A 22,022-nucleotide genomic window follows, 5' to 3' on the forward strand; every position below is an offset into this window, starting at 1 on the left:
TTTAAAACTAAAGGTGAAATTGTAATGATTGAACACTCTTGTATGTAAAGTAAGAAAAAACAACGTCAAAAAAGTACAAATTGCCGTATTAGGTATTTATTTATCTCACTCTTGTACGTGCCTTAATTTTTATAGAATTTTCCCTTTAATAGTTTAGCTGAACTTTTGGGGAGAATATGATAGCAGGAATATCATGTCGCAAAAATGTCCTTCCGCTACCGTTTTTTGAATTTGATTTTTAAAAAAAGTTACTAACGAAAACTTTTTGGCTTTATCTTTTTTAGCAAGTTACTATGATGTGTATAAAAGTCTATGCATCAGTTTTTGAAAAAATATGTAATTTGATATGCTCAACGACAGAAATCCATCGATTTTTTTTTGTAAAAACTCTCCTTCCGTTACCGCTGGAATTCACCAGTTCAATTCAAATATCGTTAAAAAAAAAAACTCGTGTGAACCAATTAACAGCGTGTTTTGTAATAGATCTAAGATAAGTAGTCAGTCAAAATATTAGTAAGCTGACTATAAGTGAATAAATATTTAAGAGTTTTCTTATTAATTTTTGTAACTGTTTTTAGTGATTGCAGAATAAAAAACAGTGTTTGAGTCATTAGCTTTGGTATATTTGTACATTGAGACATATCAAAAGTGAGCTTAAATAAACGCATTTTTTAAATCAACATAAATTGAATATTTTAAACTAATTTGTCTCACATCTAACTAACTGACATTGAGTAAGAAGAAAGTTAGTTGTTAGCTTAATTCACAAGATTTTAAAAACAAGTCCATTAATGAAATTTCGAAGACAAATTGCATGTCAAACAATTTCAAGTGCATTATACGTATTGCTGTTGTTACCAAAAAAACTCTTTTTCTCATCAACTTGGTTTCATAACTGTCGAGTCCTTGGGAATATTACTGTCCACATTGAGCCACTTAGCACCAATTACATTAATTAAAAATTAATAACAATTGAATATTTATTAATTCTTTTCTATCGTCTAAAATAACAGTTAAATTGGTCTGTCACGAAAACGGCGTTATAAAATCTAAATAAAATAAGTTGGAAATCATCAAGTACGTTTAATTAAGTATTACAATTAAACTCTCATTTTGATTATTTCCAAATATTTTCAATTGAATAAAATTTTTTGCTACCAATTAAGACTTCATTATTCGGATTCTGTTAAGCACTTTTTAACTGTTAGTTTTACTTGCCTGACATCTGGGCCAAAACATAAATGAACCAATTATTTTAACACGAAAACCCTCCTCCCGGTCCATCTGTAAATCTTTTTCTCCTTAGAAATGCTGATAGAGGATAAAAAGATTTATAACCTTCATTAACGGGAACGTCGAGAGAAGTGGAGGCTTTTAGCTATCATAACACTCACTTTTACGACTCCACCAGTTGAATTACAAAGCAAGGAAAGAGCATTTATTTCAATGAGTCTTTCATAAAATCTGAATAGTATTTCTTTGCCTGAGCAGACACATCTATCGCCATCATTGGTCTTTTTATTTTAATAAATAGAAATTATGTGTTATTCCGAATGTAAATGAGTGCATTAATAAACGGATAAGTCTTTATCAACGGTTCTAAAAGATATTGCCCCCTGGTGTGTGACAGAAGAATTAAGCTGTATCACAAAACAGATTGTGTTAGTGTACTTGTTTCGGCCTTATGGAGTTTATTATTATATATATATATATATAATTTCAAAGGTAAATTGTGCGTGCGGTGCACACAGACACGCACCTACTTTTAGAATATCACAAAGAGATGCAAGCTACGATTTATAGTGGCTCTAGGATTTATATATAGCCCAGGAGTAAGAAATCTTGGGCCACATATACAGTGCTGACTAAAATTGTGGACACTAATAGACTTTACCACTTTAAATTTTCTATATGTAGATAAATATAAAAGTTTCACTTAATTCAAACTCATATGTAACATTTTGAACATATCTTTTACACCGAACTGAATGCAGAAAACAAAGCGATGCAATAAACGTTCTACGTACTTGAACAAACACAGTTATTAAGGGGTGTGTCTAATTTCTAATGGAGGGGTAATGTTTATCTTTCTTGGCCTATCACAGCTCTTTTCTCGGAAACAATTAAATCTTAGTAATTGCCAACAGAATCTAAGAAGTTTACTTGTGGACAGTAGCGTAACTAGGGGTTGGCAGGAGTGGCTCTCGCCAGGGGCGCAGCAGCCAGGGAGGCGGCATTTCGACTGATTAAAAAAAAAAATTTTTGAAAGAGATTATTATTATTATTATTTTGATCATAGAACATGAAAGAAACTTTGAAATTTTTTTGAAAATTGCAAGAAAAAGAGCTAAAGGAGACAATATACATGTTAAAGGTGAAAAAAACCTGTAGTTAATGTATAAGGCATTGGTTTTTGAACACTGATATAATCTTATACAAAAACTTTTCTTTTGAACACCAAAGAAGTTTTTTTTCTCTCAAAAATAACAGACAGAAGAATTATAAACAGATAAAACTTCCCTGGGCAGCACGAAATGCGCCCCACCCTATACCCAGTAGCGCATCACGTAGTTGGCAGGAGCGGCTCTCGCCAGGAGTGCAGCAGCCAGGCAGCGGTATTTCAACTGATAAAAAAAGGAATTAGGGTTTTTTTATATTATTTAAAAAAATATATCGTATAAGTAGAAAAATGATTTTATAAATAAAATTAAAAATAAGAATAAAATTTGCAAGAAAGAGAGCGGGAGGAGTAAATGAAAAAATCCTTAATTCTCAAAAAAAAAAGGGGGGGGGGGTTACGCGTGGCGTGAAAATCTATTCCGATACATTGAGTTAGCTTAAGTTTTTAGCTAAGCACACAATTTGTTTTAAAAGCACATAATTTGTATACCATGGAGCGGTAGTAGAGGGCATTCTATGCCGGATGATTTCATTTTTTTCGGAAAGGGGGCGACATTTTGTCGTGTTATAGCTTGAAGTGTATAGTTTTTCTTAGGCTACGTATTTACTCTCATTATATTAAATAATCTAAGCATAAAAAGCCTTAAATGAAATACACCGTCAGCTCAGTCATTCCAGCCGAGGACTGCAGTTTCGTGCTTATTAGCACTCATCAGCCCGGCATAGGAACTGACTGAGCTGGAGGTGGAAAACCTCTTAAGGAAGCCAAAAGTGCCAAACAAACTGGTAGCTAATAGAGAATTAGCACTGACCAGACGAGTGACCGAAGCAATGGTTCGGTTCAACCCGAAAATTGAAGGCAAGCATTTTTCATGTATATTCTGCCTTAGCCCTGTCTATAGGGCAGTAATTCACTAAATACAAAAAGCCTTATTTGAACAAAATATTGGGAGCCCTTAATTAGCGAATATATAGTGCTTTTATTTTGCTTGTATGTAAATGGTTATGTTTTTTAGTCCATTTCAGATTAGCAATGTTTTTTGTATATGCTTTGCTTTTCCAATTATAACAGAATTTTTTTAATGCTTTGATTTTCATTCGAAAAAAAATTCTTTCTTTCTTTTAGTAAATGTGTTAAATATGTTTATATTATACATTTTCCTATTGGTTTGAAACAAGTTCTATTAAAAGTTAAAGCTGTTTTGAAAAAAAAAATGCATTACTATAAACGGAACTGAAATATGTTTTTTCTCATTTAATTTAAGAACGTATTCATATTTATTAACAAACTGCAAGTCCTATTTGTTTTATTGAATTTATATGAAATGGTGGGGGGAGAACTAAAATTTTTGAGAAGGGGAAAATTCTCAATTCGCCGAATGAAATCCCAATTTTACCAAATGGTAAAATTGGAGCATGCACTGCACATACATACATTACATCTACTGCGAAGAAACATTGGGCATCAAAACTATTCAAATATATATATATATATATATATATATATATATATATATATATATATATATATATATATATATATATATATATATATATATATTTAAGTTGCAATACTGTCTCCTTATTTGTCTAATCAATTAGTCCAGGCCCCCACCCCACCAAAAAAAAAACTTTTTGGGAGGTCACGGTGACCTCCGGTGACTTCCCATCGAGGCGACCCTGCTACGGGGAGGGGGGCGCAATATTAAAAGTTCGCCAGGGGCGCCAGATCCCGTAGTTACGCTCCTGCTTGTGGAACAAGTCTCTTTGGTGCTTTATTCTGACGAAGGAAGGCTATTTCTTATGCAATCAAAGTACAGTTATTGCCGCTTAACTTTTTATGAATTATAAATATTTGAATTTAAGTTTTTTGTTCAATTCGATGATCTACTCCTTTTAAAATAATTTATACGAGTTTACATTTTGGGAAAGGTAGCATTTACTTCAAGTATGGTACAAAGTTAAAGAATTTCTAAAAGTACCAGTAATTTTGGCCACCATTGTATATCTTATCCGCTGGGATTGACCTACCGCAATTACACATAGGGGATTGAAGTTTTAAAGCAATCCTGCTAACTAGGTGATAAAACATGGATAAACGATTTGCCTTATACTACTGTGATATATATGGGCAGCGGTTGTTGAAGTAAAACTTCCCCTTTCATTAATTATTTCATTTCATCCCCCCAAACATTATTAATCCACAGGAATTGGAATTTTTCGTAAGTTTCGGTAGAGTCAAATTTCTGTGTACAGCTTTGACAACTTATTTACTAAATTGCAATTTAAATACTAACTTGAGTACAAGAAAGACTGATGTATCTTTGATGGAATTGTACTTTTAACTACTTTAATTCGTAAGCATTGCCAGTGCTGTATTGTGATTCCTATACACTCAAGGAATTCGACTTTTGTTTCGAATTATAGATAGTACCACACCATGAAATACTTAGGCATAGTTCCGAAAAGTAGGGAAATTCCCGTGAATCCTGAACCCTTCATGACAATCGACCACGAGACATTCATACCCACGAGTTTTACAAGTACGTATTCTGCTTGTACATGGTGGAGCAAAATACACACTAGTAATATGTTTTTTAACTTTCTTATCAATATGATTTTTTTCTTTTGGTTCAAAAGTGGGAAAATAAGACTTGTGGAGTTTGAAATGGAACAGTACACAACAGAACAATGGACAGAAATCATTGCATTTTGTGTCTTCACACGGAAACTCAGTTATTCTGACGCAACTAGCATATCGTCGATATTTTAATGTGCGGTACTTTGAAACATATCTGTCAATAAATTTGTCGTGCCCAATGCATATAAACTGCAGTATCTGCAAATTATTCCTCTTTTTTTTTTTTTTTTTTTGTTGCATTTTTGTCATGTGTTACTTGTCAAGCTTGATTATTTGATCTCTGCTAAAAATAAAGCTCAGAAAAAGGATCAATTTTCCAACGTTTTTCAATTGTTAGTACATATTGAATCCAAAACTCGTTTCTTCGGATACTGCAAAAGCACTTATTTTCGCGAACCCCCCCCCCCCGACGTAATCGTAAAAAATACAGCCGTGCAGAATGTTTTTTTGTTTTTTTATTATTTACTTTTTGTTGATACAAAATTTTGCAAAATTTTATGCTTGCAAAATCATCAATATCTTCATTTTCGCTAAAATTACTTCTCACTAAAATAAGTGCCTTTAGAGTGTTTAAAAAACGCATTTTTGCAGAAATTGTTCTTTACCATCCGACGGCAGTACACCTATACTACCTTTTGTAACTCTTTAGTATCAAAGAGCTTTTAAAGAAATCTAAAGCTCTAAGATCAAAAATTCTTTAATCTTACTTTAATAATCACATGTCCCCTTTATTATAATCTCCCATCAGCCCAATGAATGTTTTCAAATACATCAAATATATTTCATTAAAAAGTACTATGAAAAATTCAAAAACTTTCGAAGAAAGAAAAAAAATCCTTATAACTCCATGACTAAAACTAGTTTCATCTAACTTTAATTATCATAATCTTTCTTATTCAATTTCTGTAATAATTAAGCAGATGTTTTCCAACAGCCAAAGTATCTAATCTTTCTTAAAGCATACTACGAAAAATGCAAGAAAATCAAAAGTGATCCTCTATAAGGCGCTCTCCATTAGACCGTGATATATTCTGACAATTAAACTTTTCTCCATGGATATAATATCGGCAAATAAAAACTTAAGTTGCGTTAATGATAGTCATTTGCCACTCTGCTGCGCGTATAATTAAATATATGTTTCATAGAGATTATGGCTTATAAATTCGAAGAGCTAGAAAAAGTTTACATAAAAAAGAGCAAACGTAGCGGATGAGCGGTTTTTAATACGATATTTATGGGAATATTTTTAAAGCTCAGAATTAGTTATGGCATCTGTTTGAGGAATGTTCTGAATTGATTCCGCTAAATAAGTAGGTATAACTAGTTGTTAAAAATAATTATTGCATTGTTATTTTTAAGAAAGCGGCTAATAAAAGACGAGTTTCAAAAAACAAAAAAAAAATTCTAGAACTTAAAAAATGGTTTTGTTGCTTCTTTAAGCATCTAGGTTAGAGTTGAATGAATACCATTGTGCTTGAAAATTAAAATAAGAAGTAACAACGTTTAATTGCAAAAAATTGCAGACCAGTCACGTGTTTCGGTGTTACAAAGGAGCGCCTTTTTCAATGCAAATGAAGTAAGCTTATGGACGAAAAGATATCCGGCATAGGGATGTCTTTTCATCCAATATAGTTTTTATGATTTTTAATGCCAATACGGTTTTGCCCCACTTTCCTGTACACGTTTTTTTTTTTTTTTCTTTTTTTCTTTTTTTCCGAAATGGGTGATAACAATACCCAGTCGTAAAATAGGGATTTAAAAAACCGTACGCATGCAGGAGTAAAGGCGGTGAAACAAAGAAAAAATAATTGAAGTTCATAAATTGTGCCAAAGGAAAAAAAAAAACAAGGAAAAAAAACGTTATGTTCAAATAAAAAACGAAAACAATACAATTAGGTTTACTTGACAATTATATCAGTCCAACCCATCAGTGTATTCAATCTGAAGAATCTAATCTAAACTAATGGTTTTTGAAAATCCTAACTAATGGTTGTTCCATGAAAGAACAAGTCTAAAACTATGAAACTAAATTGCGTGCGTTATGAATCTAATCTTATTAAAGTTTCTAAATGCCGTGCTTTAACTAGTGGAGAGATCAGCGGAAATGGAAGTTTAGAACATTTTAGAGCACGCAAGGTCATATGTCATAAAACAAGGTAGAAAATACAAAAATTAGGTTATCCATGTTTTTTAGTTGTTGTATTCATTTATCACTTTTATGTAAAATGTTTCGCTGCGGTTTTATTACAAGATACTAAAACTCTTGCACTCGTATTTGTTATTTCATAACTAGAGCTCATACAAATTGTTGCTTTTGTAACAATTGGAAATTGTTCGATTATGAATGTAGGTATTCCGAAAGTGCAGCTTGCTCCCGAAGAACTTAACTAATTTCAGTTCCATGTTCTTTGAAACTTTGTTACCCGAAACTGCAAAAAACGGAATGCCGTTGTTTGTGTTTTTTTTTCAAATGGTTACAATTTTCGAACTAGAGCTCATACAAATTGTTGCTTTTGTAACAACTGGAAATTGTTCCGACATAAATGTAGGTATTCCGAAAGTGCAGGTTGCCCCCGAAGAGCTCAACTGACTTCAGTTCCATGTTCTTTGAAACTTTGTTACCCGAAACTGCAAAAAAAAAAAAAAAAAAACTGAATACCGTTGCTTGTGTATTTTTTTTTTTTTTTTTTTAACAATCACAATTTTTCAACTAGAGCTCATACAAATTGTTGCATTTGTAACAATTGGAAATTGTTCCGACATGAATGTAGGTATTCCGAAAGTGCAGGTTGCCCCCGAAGAGCTCAACTGACTTCAGTTCCATGTTCTTTGATACTTTGTTACTCGAAACTACAAAAAACGGAATGCCGTTGTTTGTGGAAATTTTTTTTTAAACAAATGGTCACAATTTTCCCCTTTGATCATCTCTTTATTTTATCAACCAGATGATACATCAGGAAATACTTTATGTCCAACAATGTATTTTTTTTTCCAGAAGAATTACTCGAAAATCGTGTGATTCGTAACTCTAATTCGGGAAATGGAATCTGTGTTCTTTGAAACTATTGCTTTTCAAGCTAGGTGTTTTTTAACTGTTACCTGTGCCCCTTTTAGAATGAAAAAAATGTAATGCCTTGCGCATATTTTAAGTTCCCCATATTATTGATAAAAAAGTTTCATGAAAAACACTTAATTTCTGTATGTTTCTCTCTTTTTATTAGTGTCTTATTAGTTCTTTGAAAAACATTTGTAGTATACCGTGACTCTTAAATATATCTTCCGACTTCCCTGTTTGGAAAAATGGTATAAGTATGAAATACAAAAAGAGCTATAATATAGGTTATCAGTCACATTGCCAATTGAATAATGCATTTAAAATTTAGCATTTCATTTCCATTGATGGTGAGTAGAAAAACAAACAGTTTGAACATAATTCTGTACTTCGGAGTTAAAGAACACTATGTCATTCTTTTTAAATATTGCGATTTAAGCACTCTATTGCCTAACTTTTAATACTCCTTTCAGAGGAGTAAACCACTAAGTCCAACTCCGAACAGCTAGCAAGATAGACAACGGAAAAAAGCATTTGTTGGCACGTTTCATACGCTGGTTTAGAGATAAATGAACTTTAAACACACCTCTTAGAAACGCTTTTTTTTTTTTTTTTTTTTTTTTTTTTTTTTTTTTTTGTGACATAGTGCGCTTTACATCCTACGTACCGAAATAAACATCTGTTAGATCATCCTATACAAGAAGCAGCTAGAAGCAAAAGTGTGAAGGTGGCAAAATAAAAAAAATGAAGACAACTAGCGCAACTGGTAGGAGAAACTCGCATTTGTTTTGAGGCAAGAAACGGTAATGATAGCCCAAGTAAAGCTTGACTACGGAGAGGTGGCGAGTGAACTGGGAGTGAAAACGGGCGACTTCATTTTGTAGTACAGGTAGAATCAGCGAGACTGCGCCGGCAGTCAAGTCTCGTTCTCTCGTTGATCCTACTTAAATACAAAATAAAGTGGCTCGTTTCCGCTTCGAGTTCACATACCATCGTGGTCGAGCTTTAGATACTGCTATGTGGAAAGATTTAAAAAAAAAAAAAAAAAAACTCTTCATTGCAAGTCTATCTACTAAATTGTAGGCTGCAATTAAAATATTAAATTGGTAAAAAATAAAAGGCATGAAATTATTTCAAAGTTTGATAGAGGTATTTCTGCCAGGCACTTTTACATTTATTTTTGTTTTTCTACAAAGGCAAACTCGCAAAGGCTCATTTAAACTCGCATAATGCAATTTACCTTTTGCTTCATAACTACCCTCTTAGATTAAAGGTTTCTCCACGTAATGAGTGAAATTAGTTTCAGATGTTTGCATTGCGATAACGCTCGAGTATCACTCCACTGATGATGCCCACTCTGCCAACTCAATCAATCACGCAATTAATCAGAAACGTACTTTGATTAATTAAATTATCTTGAATCTTCAGCTTTGTAATTCTAGAACCAATCACCATCGTCGAAGTCCTCAACTTCAAGAGATTCATTGATAATGAGAAAGTGTCATTCGATACCCGAGATTGCAGAAAATCAACTCCACAAGCAGGCACACTGATTAGAAGACACTGATGACTTTCACACCGTCATAAATTACCCGTCCCAAATAAATAAACGGGGCGCAGACGTGTCGTGGATCTCCGATAAGCTCGACAGGTGGCGCTCGTGATGTATGGAGGTTTTGCTCTGACTTTTAACACTGTTCTGGCTTTGTATAACCGGACGGCTGCAACTCAACTCTCCTCTAGACGTCATGATGAGGTATGACGATGGGAGTTAGATGACTAATAAAAGGAAGAATTATGTCATTATTACTTCGAATTTTTCGTCTTAGTAGAAATAATAAATTATGTGTTCCAGACTGAAATAAATATTGATAGAGCAGTCTCTTTTATGCACAGGCCAAAGAGATGAAGAGGAAAGAAAGAAAGGGGGAAAAAAACTAAAATGAGTAAAATGTTTCGCGAATCCACAGCCAGATTCGGACTGACAATGTGGGCATTCGGGCGAATGCCTGGTGCCCCGCTCTTATTTTTGTTTTAGGCCCCGCCCGACTGTCTTTTTTGAAGATTTATAGATTTTTAAAGTTTAGTCGGTAAAATAGTCATAAACGATCCTCAATGAAGTTCGCTCAAATGCATCCTTGATAGTATGCATGGTTTTTCTTATCAATTAATATAAAAATACTGAAATAAATTTTAGAGAAAATACCTTCCAGTTTTCTGATTAACTATTCAAATCGTAAAAAAAAAATCTGTTTTTAAAAGCCTATTTGATATGTCTGATTTTTATTCGATTCCAATCTACAAAATAGAAGTTTGAGTTTCACATCTAATTTACAGCTAAAAGCAAATATACATATGTCGACATGTGGCTGCCATGACTTTTAGCAATTCTAACGTATGTTTTTTATTGTCCTGCAACCTAATCTTCAACATAACTTTTCTCGAAACATATTGCTTCTATGCATCCTTTAAGAAAATATAATTGTATCGCTTCGTTGAGAAAATATAACAGTCACATTCACAGAGCAATTGTAGACTGAAGTTATTCTCACTCTCTGAAAGAATTCTACTTCCTTTCAGAAATCAGATGCTTAAATTACGACCTATTACATTTATAAATCATTTATTTAGTTGGAGCGAATATAATCATTTAACTAAATGACTTATTTACTTCCTCTCCGTCTCTATTACATTTCCTTTACTATGATTTATATCCGTGAATGGGAAGCTCCTAATCATCTATTTCTTTTAAGAAAATTAATAAATAAGTTTTATACCACAAAATTAATAGCAAACTCAACATTTTGAATGGATCTTTTCGGTGGAAGGAAATATTTTTATTTCTTCTATTTCTAAGTTGTAACTGAACAATTTATAATCTTTCTCTTCAAAAGCGACTTGTCTTTTTAATCGATTCTACTCTTGAGGTTAAAAGCTGACATTTTATCACCAACTAGTGGCAACGGTTTTCCTTCGAGCAAAAGGAATTTATCAAATGGTAAGGTTAAAAGAAACCGATGATACGGGGAAGAAAAATTATAAATTTAGTGAGATATATAATCGTGTCTTCGCAATTTCAAAGAAATATATCTATTTCATTCCTTACCTTTTTTTTTTCTTTTTGTTAGTCTAGGCAGATTTCTTGAGATGTTTGATGTAGCTATTATTTAAATTTGATTATGGTTCTCATGTACAATTTTTAAAGCCTCTTATTTAAAATCGATAGGAGAATTCGTTTGTTACCTAATAAACTTATGTTTGCGTAATGACGTATACGAACTCTACACAGATACAAAATTGGTTTGGTACGTTTATTAACGATAGCGGTTTTGAAGTATTTGCTAATAAAGGTCTTGATGAATAAAATGTCTGTTGGTTTCGTTAGCTGTTCAGGATGAAAAATGTTGTAAGTGTTTAAAAGAGCAGAAAAAACTCAGTTTGGCGAAAGGATAGACGGAAAGAAAACAAATGGATTTCCAGAAGGTTTGCCATATTTGGGAATCTTCTCTTCAATTAAAAAAAAATCAAACCAATATTCGCCATTTGCTTGCTGCTGATTTGGTATTCCTACACCAAACAAGTGGTCATATTTCTTTTTTTACTTTTAGTCTGTCTTTTCCGTAAGCGCAATATAGAATTCCAACGAATTATCTTTTTGGATAAACCGTTTATGAATTGTTCCTGAACCAAATTTAGATGCAATATTAATCGATTTTAGTTATCCTGTTCTCTTTTAAATATTATAACGTTTAAAAATATAGTATAGAATTCGAACAAATTCTCTTTTTGGATTAATCGAGTTTTGATCATAAGACTAAACCAAGTTTTGGTGTAATTAAAAAATAATTTCAACTTGGTTTTTGTTCTTAAATATTATAAGTGTTTAAAAGTAGTTGATTGGAATTCTAAGAAATTCTGTCTCGGAAGGATAAATCGTGTTTGAATTTTTCCTGAACCAAGTTTTGACGCAGTTATAATATAATTTTTATTAACATGTTCTTTTTAAATATTATAAGTGCTTAAAAGCAATTGTATAGAACCGTAATGAATTCTTTTTTTAAATAAATCGAGTTTGATTTGTTCCTGAATAAAGTTTTGGAGCAATTGTAAAATAATTTTAGTTAAGATTTTCTTTTTCAACTTGTAATAAGTATAAAAACTTTTCAACGTAAGTAATTATTTTTTGGCGCAGAGACGTTGCTTTTACCTAAGTGTTACGGATTCCTCTTCACTTCATACCACATGCCAGTGTTGTTCATTTGACGATTTTTCGCACAAATCACTTTAGGAAACAATTCTGTCTTTTAGAGAACTACAAACGAAGGCTGCCTGGCATACGTGTTTAAGTTCTGAGGAGGATGGGGGTATATGTTGGGTTATGGGCATGGGTTAAGGTTTCTCTTTAGATTTGGGTACAAATGTTCCAGTTCTAGTTCATGGATGAAACAAATTCCAACGGTTTCAAAGCTTCGAAATTGCACTTTTATGGCTGAGTTATTCTCATTAGTTTTCAATTACGATTTGTACATATTTTTCGAAATAAATGGAACTTACTGGTTCAACTAGTTATGGTACCACATGTTTGGCTATGGTCATATTAAAAACTAGAGATGATCGTACTAGTTGCATAAAATTATTTTAATGAAAAAAGGTTCTCTACAATATTAATAATATTTATTTACCCTTTACGCACAGATTTTGCATTTTAATTGGCATTAACCATAAATCCATAAAAAGAATAACGACTGACCTAAAGCTACTAATGAACATTATTTTTTAATAAGTAAACCTCCCATGACTGAAACTTGTGTTTGTAGTCAAATTTTAATGTTACAACAACAGATTTAAACAAAAATATTCTATTTATTTATTGAATTAATTGTGTTAAAAAGAATTTTGGTTATATGTACTCATAGCTGAAATATTTACTTCTAATTGTTCAGTTAATGGCAAATTAGCTTAAATGGTTCGTAAACATTCAAATTAAGGGCAAAAACCTATATGGTAGGTAAAATATTAAGGAATGAATGCGTTCAAATAAAACTGCAATCTGAGAAATATTTTTAAAAAAACAGCAATGTCAGTTCTTTAAGAAAGACACACTTAAAAAACGTAAATGCAAAGAAGTTCCACTATTGGTGATTGTGAAGAACAGTTTCAACATATAGACAGTTGCTAAAGTTGACAAACTAAAAGCGACGTTTTGTCTCCTTCAGATGACGTCAAAGCGCAATCATCAAATTGCTGTCCTCCGGGAAAAAGTAATTTTTAATAAGAGATAAAAGATGTTAACGAATTTCTACGAGGGACTATTAATCAAATTATAATGAACTAATGATGGCATCAAAAGTCTACCACAAACATTTTGTCGCTGTCTCATCGAATGTGTGTCCACCATTGTTCCAGATCCCTCAAAGCACGAGATGAACTGAAAAGAAAATACGATCGACTACAATCAATGTTTTTGTCCCAAAGCTGATTAGCCTTTAATTCATCAAATTCCATACGAAACGGAAAGATGAATTGTAATTCTGGAAACATCGCCATTGTCATTGACCAAAAAATAGATGAATCATCTTCCTATTTCGGGAAACTACATTTCCCAGAAACAACTTCTTTGCGAACGGTTATTCTAAAGACAAACAAACGGTACTTCTGCAACGAACAAAATGCCGCTTTCAGCTGCTGGTAAATAAAATGGGACGAAGGCCAAGTACTTGGTACGTGGCTTTATTTCCAACTCTTCATTCAATTTCAACAGCGGGATGCCATTCACAAAATTTTACTTAGAAGGCTGTTCCATTCATTAGAAGAGAATTACCTTAAATATTGTAGCATTATTCAAATAAGTAAAAGCTTTCATAATAACGTCTTCACAACAGCAACTCATAATCGTATTTCTGACTCAAATATTACGACAGTCAAAAAAGTGTAGGGGAAAGGGGGGTACATGGGAGCACGAGGCACATGTGAACATGGTATGTTGTACTAGGATAACGTCAAGTGAAAAATCTTGAAAAATTCTTAAGTAGTGGCAGTACCAGGACTAATTCTTGGGCAAAATTTTAGAGAAATAAGCCAGTTTATGTTTATGTGGTGACAGCTCCTTTGTTTTATTTTGAGTTGTATGTAGTTTTATTGCCTTCACGTGAAACATTTTTTAAATTAATAAGCTAAATTTAATTATTGCAAGCAATTATATGAACATTCAAGTAAATTTATGACTATGTTTAATTTTTTTAACTAAATTAAGAATTCTTTATATTTGAAATTAGTTCTAAGGTAGATGACGGGGGCTCTTCTGAACACGACATGTAGGGGCACATGTGAACATTTCCCTTATCTTCTCCATTTTATAAATATTAGTGTAGGGTTATTATGAGTGTTAAAAAAGGTTTAACGATTTATAATTATTATTTTCTTATAGTCAGTTTGTAAATTTTTGTTACATTATTATTAATTATTTATTTATTCATTTTATTATTATTATATTTTTTAATTCTTTTGTTTCTAAATAGTTGGCCAGTAATTTAGTGTTATTTAATATTTTCAATAAAAAAAAGACAAAATATTTTCCTTTAACTAAAAACTGAAGTTTAAAATAATTTTAAAACTCAACATCATTTTCTGTATAAAGCTTAAACGCGCTATACAATAAGAATAAACTTTACATAATAAAATATTCTTTGTATTGTTTAGTCTTATAAGTTTTATTCTTGTCGATCCAGTGGTTAGTTATATAGTTCGGAAAAATATTTTAATTTTGGCAGTTTCTGAATAATTTAAACTGACACTGTATATAACGTAATTGTCATAAACGCATGTGTGTCATACTAAAGAGTTTTTCGTTTCGTTTTCAGATTCGTTCATATGTGCCCCAGGCTTGTTCACATGTGCCCCTCTATAGGGACACATATGAACAATTGAAGACATTTTTTTAAATTCCATAAAGCAAAGAAATAAATTTTCAAAAATTCTGTAAAACTTCCATGGCACAAAGAAAAGCCTTTTTTTTATCATGGGGACACTTTTGCTCTAAGAAATCGATAATATTTTTTGAGAAATTTAGAAGTAAAAAAAAAAATGGTCACATGTGCCCTCCGTTCCCCTATATATATATGATTGGCGGTGTAGGAGAAGGTGGTGTACCTTACACAAGTATTTTATATTGAGTCACCTTCTCTTGGGTTGCCCCATATAAAGCAAACATGATAAAATTTATTTCTATTTTTGCTTTCGGTTTCATATAGTAGGGGAATGTGGGGGAAAAGAGAAAAAGTTAAGATGCCTTGGTTTTATCAAAATGAGCAAATCGGAAATTTGGTTTGAAAATTACAGAAAATAAAGAAAGAACAATATGTATTTTATAATAAAACTTGCATTGGAACATTATTTTTTATTTTTGTCAGTAAATTTGTGCCTTCAAAAGTTACTTTTTTCATGGGACAGAGTGGAAATTGAAGATTTTTTCTACTGAAATATTTCCTACATAATTGTAAAAAATATTTTTGATCAAATGAATGTGTAAATAAAAGAAAGAATTAAAAATGAAAAGGTTGTAAAGCAATAAACTTATAAATAAATTAATTGGGATATGAGGAGAAATAAATGACCCATTAAAACAATGAATGAATAAGAAAATAAGTGAGTGAATGAATAAATAAATGAATTATTAAGTTGAGGAATGTAAATAAATTAATTAATAAATGAATATGTAAATGATTTAGTAAATGATCGATTGAGTAAATGAAATGAACTATTTCACTTTGCCCCATAATCTTTAATCCGCATGCAATTAAATAATTGTGCAAAATATTCAAATTGAGAGTAAACTTAATATTAACTAAATAAATACTGCACCGAATATTAGTAGGTCTCAATAAATATTTAAAATTTTAATAAGAAGAACTTTATCATTGATTATAACAAAGAACATTTTGGACTTGTCACAAAATATTACAATTTGAGTTTCAATTTTTGAAAATTGCTTGTTTCGTAAATGCTTCTATCTTAAGAGGTAATTTTTTCCGGACTAGAATAGACTGCATGCGTTACTCCATAGTCAAAATATTACCAGATGGGTGGCGCTAAAAGCAGACAAAATATTTCACTGTTTCACTTTGCCCGGCTATTTTACTTTGTCCCACATTCCTCTTATTTACTTTGCTTTTACAACAAAGTCAAAAGTGAATTTATTATTAAACTTTAAAATTTATCGATATTTTTTCCTATATTTGTTTGAAGATAACGCATTTGGTATCGGTCAAGAGTCTACATTAATATAATATTAAATTTATTTTTCTTTCTGAATAGATTACTTGATTCAATGCTAATTCATTTTTTGTAATGCATTTATGATTAAAAAAAATCGTTTCCTTAACTTTAGTATGTTTGGTTGCAACTACTATAGCAATACTTTACAGTTCAAAGTTTGATTTAGCTTCATCTTTCTGTTTTTATTTTTCTATCTTATACATTATGCAATATCTCATCTTCTATAATACGAAATAAATATTGCTATACAACCGTTTTAACTATGATAAATTTATGCTCTTAACATTTTTTATTATTTCCAATAATATTTTTTAATGTATTTCTGTTCACACTATTTTAAGAAAAATCAATTAACACAATATAATCAAGTTTCTTAGTTAAAAATTGTTGATCGTTTCAATTAACTGTTTTCATTTGCATCTTTTTTTTTTCCAAGTAAAGTTTAAATTCAGCATATAATAATTTTTATGGTTGCTCTGATAAAATAAAATATTTGTTTGCTATAATAAAATATTTATTTTCGGATTTCTGTTTTTTAGATATCTAAGTGATAACAACTTGACGAAGTTAGAGGATTCTCCATTTCAAAATTTGTCTAATCTCTTTGAGTTGTAAGTTAATCTTTTCCTATGTTTCTTATAATAATGCTATCGGACTATTGTTATTATTAGCTGTCTATTTTAAGACAGTTAGTAACAACAATGTTACGGTAGGGGAGAGTGTTGCACCTTGGGACACTTTTCATATTCTGATTTTTAACGTCAAATATTTAAATCAAATTTAAAATCTAAAAGTCACGTGCAAATATCCCAACATATTTCTCTGAAATATATTTTTTTAAATTCAGACAGTTAGAAAATAAAATATTGCCAGCCTTTGAAGTAAGAGTTACAAGATGTCTCAAGGCACAACATCCTATCGTACATAGGGACACATCCTATTGTACTATGGGAAAGTCTTCATGATTCAGGAAACAGCCATATAGAATCAATTTTGCACCAAATTAGAAAAAAAATATATTTTTATGGTAATGCATTAAATCATGAAAAATGAATTATGAATTATTATCTAACATTAAATATGTTTAAAAGACTACATCAGATTAGAACATTGTACCATGTTAATAAACATATCTTAATTATTGAGAACCATGCATATGTTGCACCTTGGAACGTGTCTTAAGGTTCAATATGTTTGTCTCAAGGCAGGCCCGGCTCCTGGCGGGGGGGGGGCTGCCCCCCCCCCCAGGAAGATTTTAGGGGCAGCAAATTTCGAAGTTGAAACATTTTTTTTTCTTAAGTATGTATATCTGTTTCAGCAGTATAAGATTTTTAGCTTCAATGCTAAAATAACAATTTAGAGTGTGTACCAGTGCTTGGATATTCAAGAAATAGTTGGGAATTTAACTAGAAATTCAATTTTATTTTAGAGGCGGCAAATTGCGTGATTTAAAAATCTTTTGAAAATACTGATATATGCTTCATTACATTATGATGCACTACTTTAATGCTAAAAAAGATAATTTAAAGTGTGTATCAGTGCTTGGATATGCAAAACCCATTTTAGAATTCAACTAGAAACTTACTTTAATTCAACACACACTTTACTATTGCTCAGGGTTGGTAAAAAAAAACGGTTTTTTTTTCCAAAAAAAAATTTAAAAAAAAAACGTTTTTTTTTTGGCTTGAACCAGGTTTTTTGGTTTAAACCGGGTTTTTTTCGGTTTAAATACTATTTGCGAGAAAAACAATTTTCGGAAGGTAATTAAGGTTCCATGTAATTAACAGTTATTCAATAGTCACATTATACCTAATTTATTGATTGATCAATCTTGTAACTAAATTAAATAATTAAAATAGCTTTCTGCGGGGAAATATTGATTGAAATGTTTGACTTGATTAACATATTAGTATGCATGTATATGTAGACCCTTTATGATACAAAATACTTCAAGAAGTGGTTGTGATGCGGGTTAAGATAAAATACAATGAAGATCCAAGAAAAAAACTTTATAAAACCAACATAATATGAATAATTATCGAATAAAGGTAAAAGTTATATTTTTAAGCATAATCTTTTCAAAAGAACAATTTTCATATTTTTTTCTTTCTGATCTTACATAATGCTGATTTTTATATACACAATGTCGCAAATATTGAAGTAAAGCAAAATGTGCAACAGTACATGATTGAACAGTCAAAAAATCGATTGCTGTTGTACTGACAAAGTTTTAAAAAAAAGTGCTGCTCTATATTAGACTCCGTTCTTATTTTGGAAGGACTTGGAAAAGATATCGACTGTCTCTAAAACAAAGAACTAAATCAAAAATACAAAAATTGGTGTAACATGGCTTAAATTACAGCTTATTTACTGGCATACATGTTGCATCCAGCATTGAAGTTTAAAAAATATTAAATGCAAATTCTTTAGAACAAATAAATGTGTAGCAAATTCTATTTCAAGAAATTTTTTTTGCCAAAAACGTTTTATCTTCTGCAGCAGTGACTGAGTGGGGGAAAAGCGAGGAAAAAGAATTTGAAAAATGCAATGCAACTATCTTTAAAAATCTTCAACATTACTAAAACCAGCTTCAGAAAAGTGCAGTGCATATATTTTCGTCATTTAGATATCACTTATAACTCAAGAATTGATTAGGCTTCTGGAAAAGCTTCAAAACTTGCTTTTTGTTCAAAGTACTAAATAACATAAAAATAATATTAATTTATAATGTAAAAGTTGCTATGTATTTATGCATATGTTATTGTGGTGTAAAGTTGATTTTATGTAATTGTAAAACGATTTACACACATATTTATGAAATGAGTTGAATACATTACATATACAGGGTGTCCGAAAAGTCCTCGACACATAACAATGGTATTTTAGGTTAAATGGGTCAAGGACTTTTCGGACACCCTGTATATTTATTTATAAATGTAATTTTACAGTTTTTGTTTGTAACAGATTAAAAGTATTTTGCTTTAAACCAAAAGAACCGTTGTTTTCTCCAACGATCTTTAGAAAAAAATCAGTTAGTTAAAAGCCTTGAACAAAAAGACTAGCTTTGAAGCTTTTTACAATCCTAATTTGTTTCTTATTTTTGATTGTACGAATCCAAATGTCTAAAAAATTCTTTCGACACTGGCAGACGAGGCTTTTGCTGTGATTTGTTGCTCATTTTTTTTTTCTACCAGAATTAGACATTCTTTTTAAAACAATATGAGTAAGTAACTTTTGTAAACTGCGCAGGTTAGCTAAAGCAAAGCAAATACCAAAATTCCAATTACAATGAACAAAAGGGGGGGAAAAACTAAGAATTATCTGCACCCAATAGTCATAAAGCAGCATAGGTGTATAGCCAATCAAAATCAAACACCAATGGAGAGTGTAGTTTATATGTGAAGATTTATATATTTCTCAATCAGTTTTTACACACACATTTGCATTTTGTTCTGGGAATTTAAAAATTTGTCTTTTAATCTTCCTACATTATGATATAAGGAACTATTTTGTATCATAATATAAAGTATAAACTTTTTTTTTTAAATTTGATTCAAAAAATATTATTTGTGTTCACCTGCAGAACAAATCTTAATTTTTAGGTGCAAACAATTAAGTTAGACTGTTGATTACCTTAAAAATCCAGGAAAGTGCAAATAAATTGGCAAAAATGTCACACCCCTGCAACAGGAGTGAGCAATATAATGGATTGCATCTACAATAAAAGATTCAATCCTTAGTAAATCTTAACTAATCACGCAAATTAAGCATAATGATGGAAGTTGACTGAAATCTGCTTTATGGCACATATATGAAATAAAAAATATGTTAATATTTTTTTTCGATTAAAGCTTGTAATACATTTTGAAGAAGAAACTTTGCAATTTTAGTATTTATCTCTGCAACTTAGCTAGGAACTTAGCATAAATGGAATTTTACATTTTTCAATATGTGTGGGGAAATCAATGTAAACCTGTAAAATGGATTTTTTTTTTTTTTTTGGCTTTTTTCTAAAAAAAACCATTTTTTAAAAAAACCGCATGGTTTTTTTTAAAAAACCGATTGGTTTAAACCATGGTTTAAACCAACGTGGTTTAAACCAAACAACCCTGCATTGCTTTTATTTTATTAATACATTGTTATTTTATATTATTATCATCATTATTATTCAACGGGGGGGAGTCAATTTCGCCTAAGGAGGCAAAGAGAGAGCCGGCCCTGTCCCAAGGTACAATCACCAGGTGGTTAAAAAGAACCAAAGTGGTGGTCAATCTAGATGCGCTATCATTATTTTCTCATAACCAAAATATTTTAAGTACTTCTCTTTTATAACAAAATGAAATTCAGTTGAATAGTTTTACAAATACAAGGACAGAAAATGAAACAAAAATGAAGAAAGTATTTACTTTGGAGTCATGAAATTTTCTTTCTCTCACAAAACCATCAATATAACGTTTTGATGCTGATTGTTACTGTGGCACCGTTTACTGGTGAAAGTTACCATTAAGGAATACAAAAACAATGCTGCTAAATATAGATTCTTAGAAATTAGCAGTGCCTCAAGGTACAAGCATCCCAAGGTACAACATTCTCCTCTACACTTAAAGATGTGAAAAATCTTCTTCGTAAGTTCCTTGACTTTGAGGTAGTAGTGAATTGAACCTTGCTAAAACTGCTTATACAAGTACTTCGATATCCATCTTCCGGATATTTAGAATCATTAATTGCATTCTACTTTCCACCAAACAAGATTTTTATATTTTTCTCATTTTCATAAATCTTGCGTAGAATTTTCTTTTAATCACAAGGTTGAAAACCAAAATGAACTAGCTCACAACATGTTTGGTGCAACATGAGCATGAATTGTGATTACTTGTGCAGCGATTTACACCGTTCTTCAAATCATTTTGGAAATACTTATGAATGGGTTGCCCCAGTGGTTGGAAGTAGCGCGCTACAAGTAGCGACGCTACTGTAGTAGCTACATTTTTTAGTAGTTTGTAGTGTAGCGCACTACTTTTTTAAAAAATTAGTGTAGTGAGTAGTTAACTACAAAAAATAGTAGTTTGTAGCGATTTCTGGAAACTACTTTTAAATAAACTGAAAAAAAAAATCAAGGTTCAAACGAATTTAACTGGCGTAAATTTTACACAAGGTACATCATCAGATGCAATGAGAAATAAGACTCATAAAAATACCAGCTGACCTCAGGCATTTCATTTTGTCGCCATACGTTCTATCTGTTTGACGCCATTAGTTTGTCATCGTAATTTTCATATTTCACCAATATTTATATGGAAAAAAGCACTTATTTTCGCAAAAATGAAGATAGCGGTGATTTCGCAAGTTGAAAATTTTGTGAATTTTATATGAACAGACCGAAGATTGTAAAATAAAAATATTTTAGCGAGGCTCAAATTTTCGACAGTATTCACCTAATAAAAAGAAGCTGCTAAAAATGTTACAGAAAAGGAAAAAATTGAACTGTTCTGGAGGACTTACAATAAATACCAGCATTACAGTGTATGAGAGTATGATAACGGGTATTTTTCATAGTGTCTTCTGATGAGTTAATTTATCAATCGTTTTTTGTTCAAACCTCTTACGGTGTGTGTGTATAAGGGTGTCCCCCCCCCCCCAAAAAAAAAAACGAAA

General features: G+C 31.2%; 1 protein-coding gene across 1 annotated transcript in view; it reads left to right on the forward strand.

Annotated features, from left to right (window-relative positions):
- Window positions 1-9,844: 9,844 nt before the first annotated feature.
- The window catches only part of LOC129220694 (leucine-rich repeat-containing G-protein coupled receptor 5-like), an 89,024-nt gene continuing 76,846 nt past the window's right edge, over window positions 9,845-22,022 (forward strand). Inside the window, exons 1-2 of the mRNA XM_054855124.1 lie at window positions 9,845-9,849; window positions 16,907-16,978. Of these exons, the coding sequence (XP_054711099.1) occupies window positions 9,845-9,849; window positions 16,907-16,978 (77 nt within the window). The remainder of the gene's footprint in view (window positions 9,850-16,906; window positions 16,979-22,022) is intronic.

This window comes from Uloborus diversus, chromosome 4, assembly GCF_026930045.1.
Source record: "Uloborus diversus isolate 005 chromosome 4, Udiv.v.3.1, whole genome shotgun sequence".
In the NCBI taxonomy this organism is placed as follows: Eukaryota; Metazoa; Arthropoda; class Arachnida; order Araneae; family Uloboridae; genus Uloborus; species Uloborus diversus.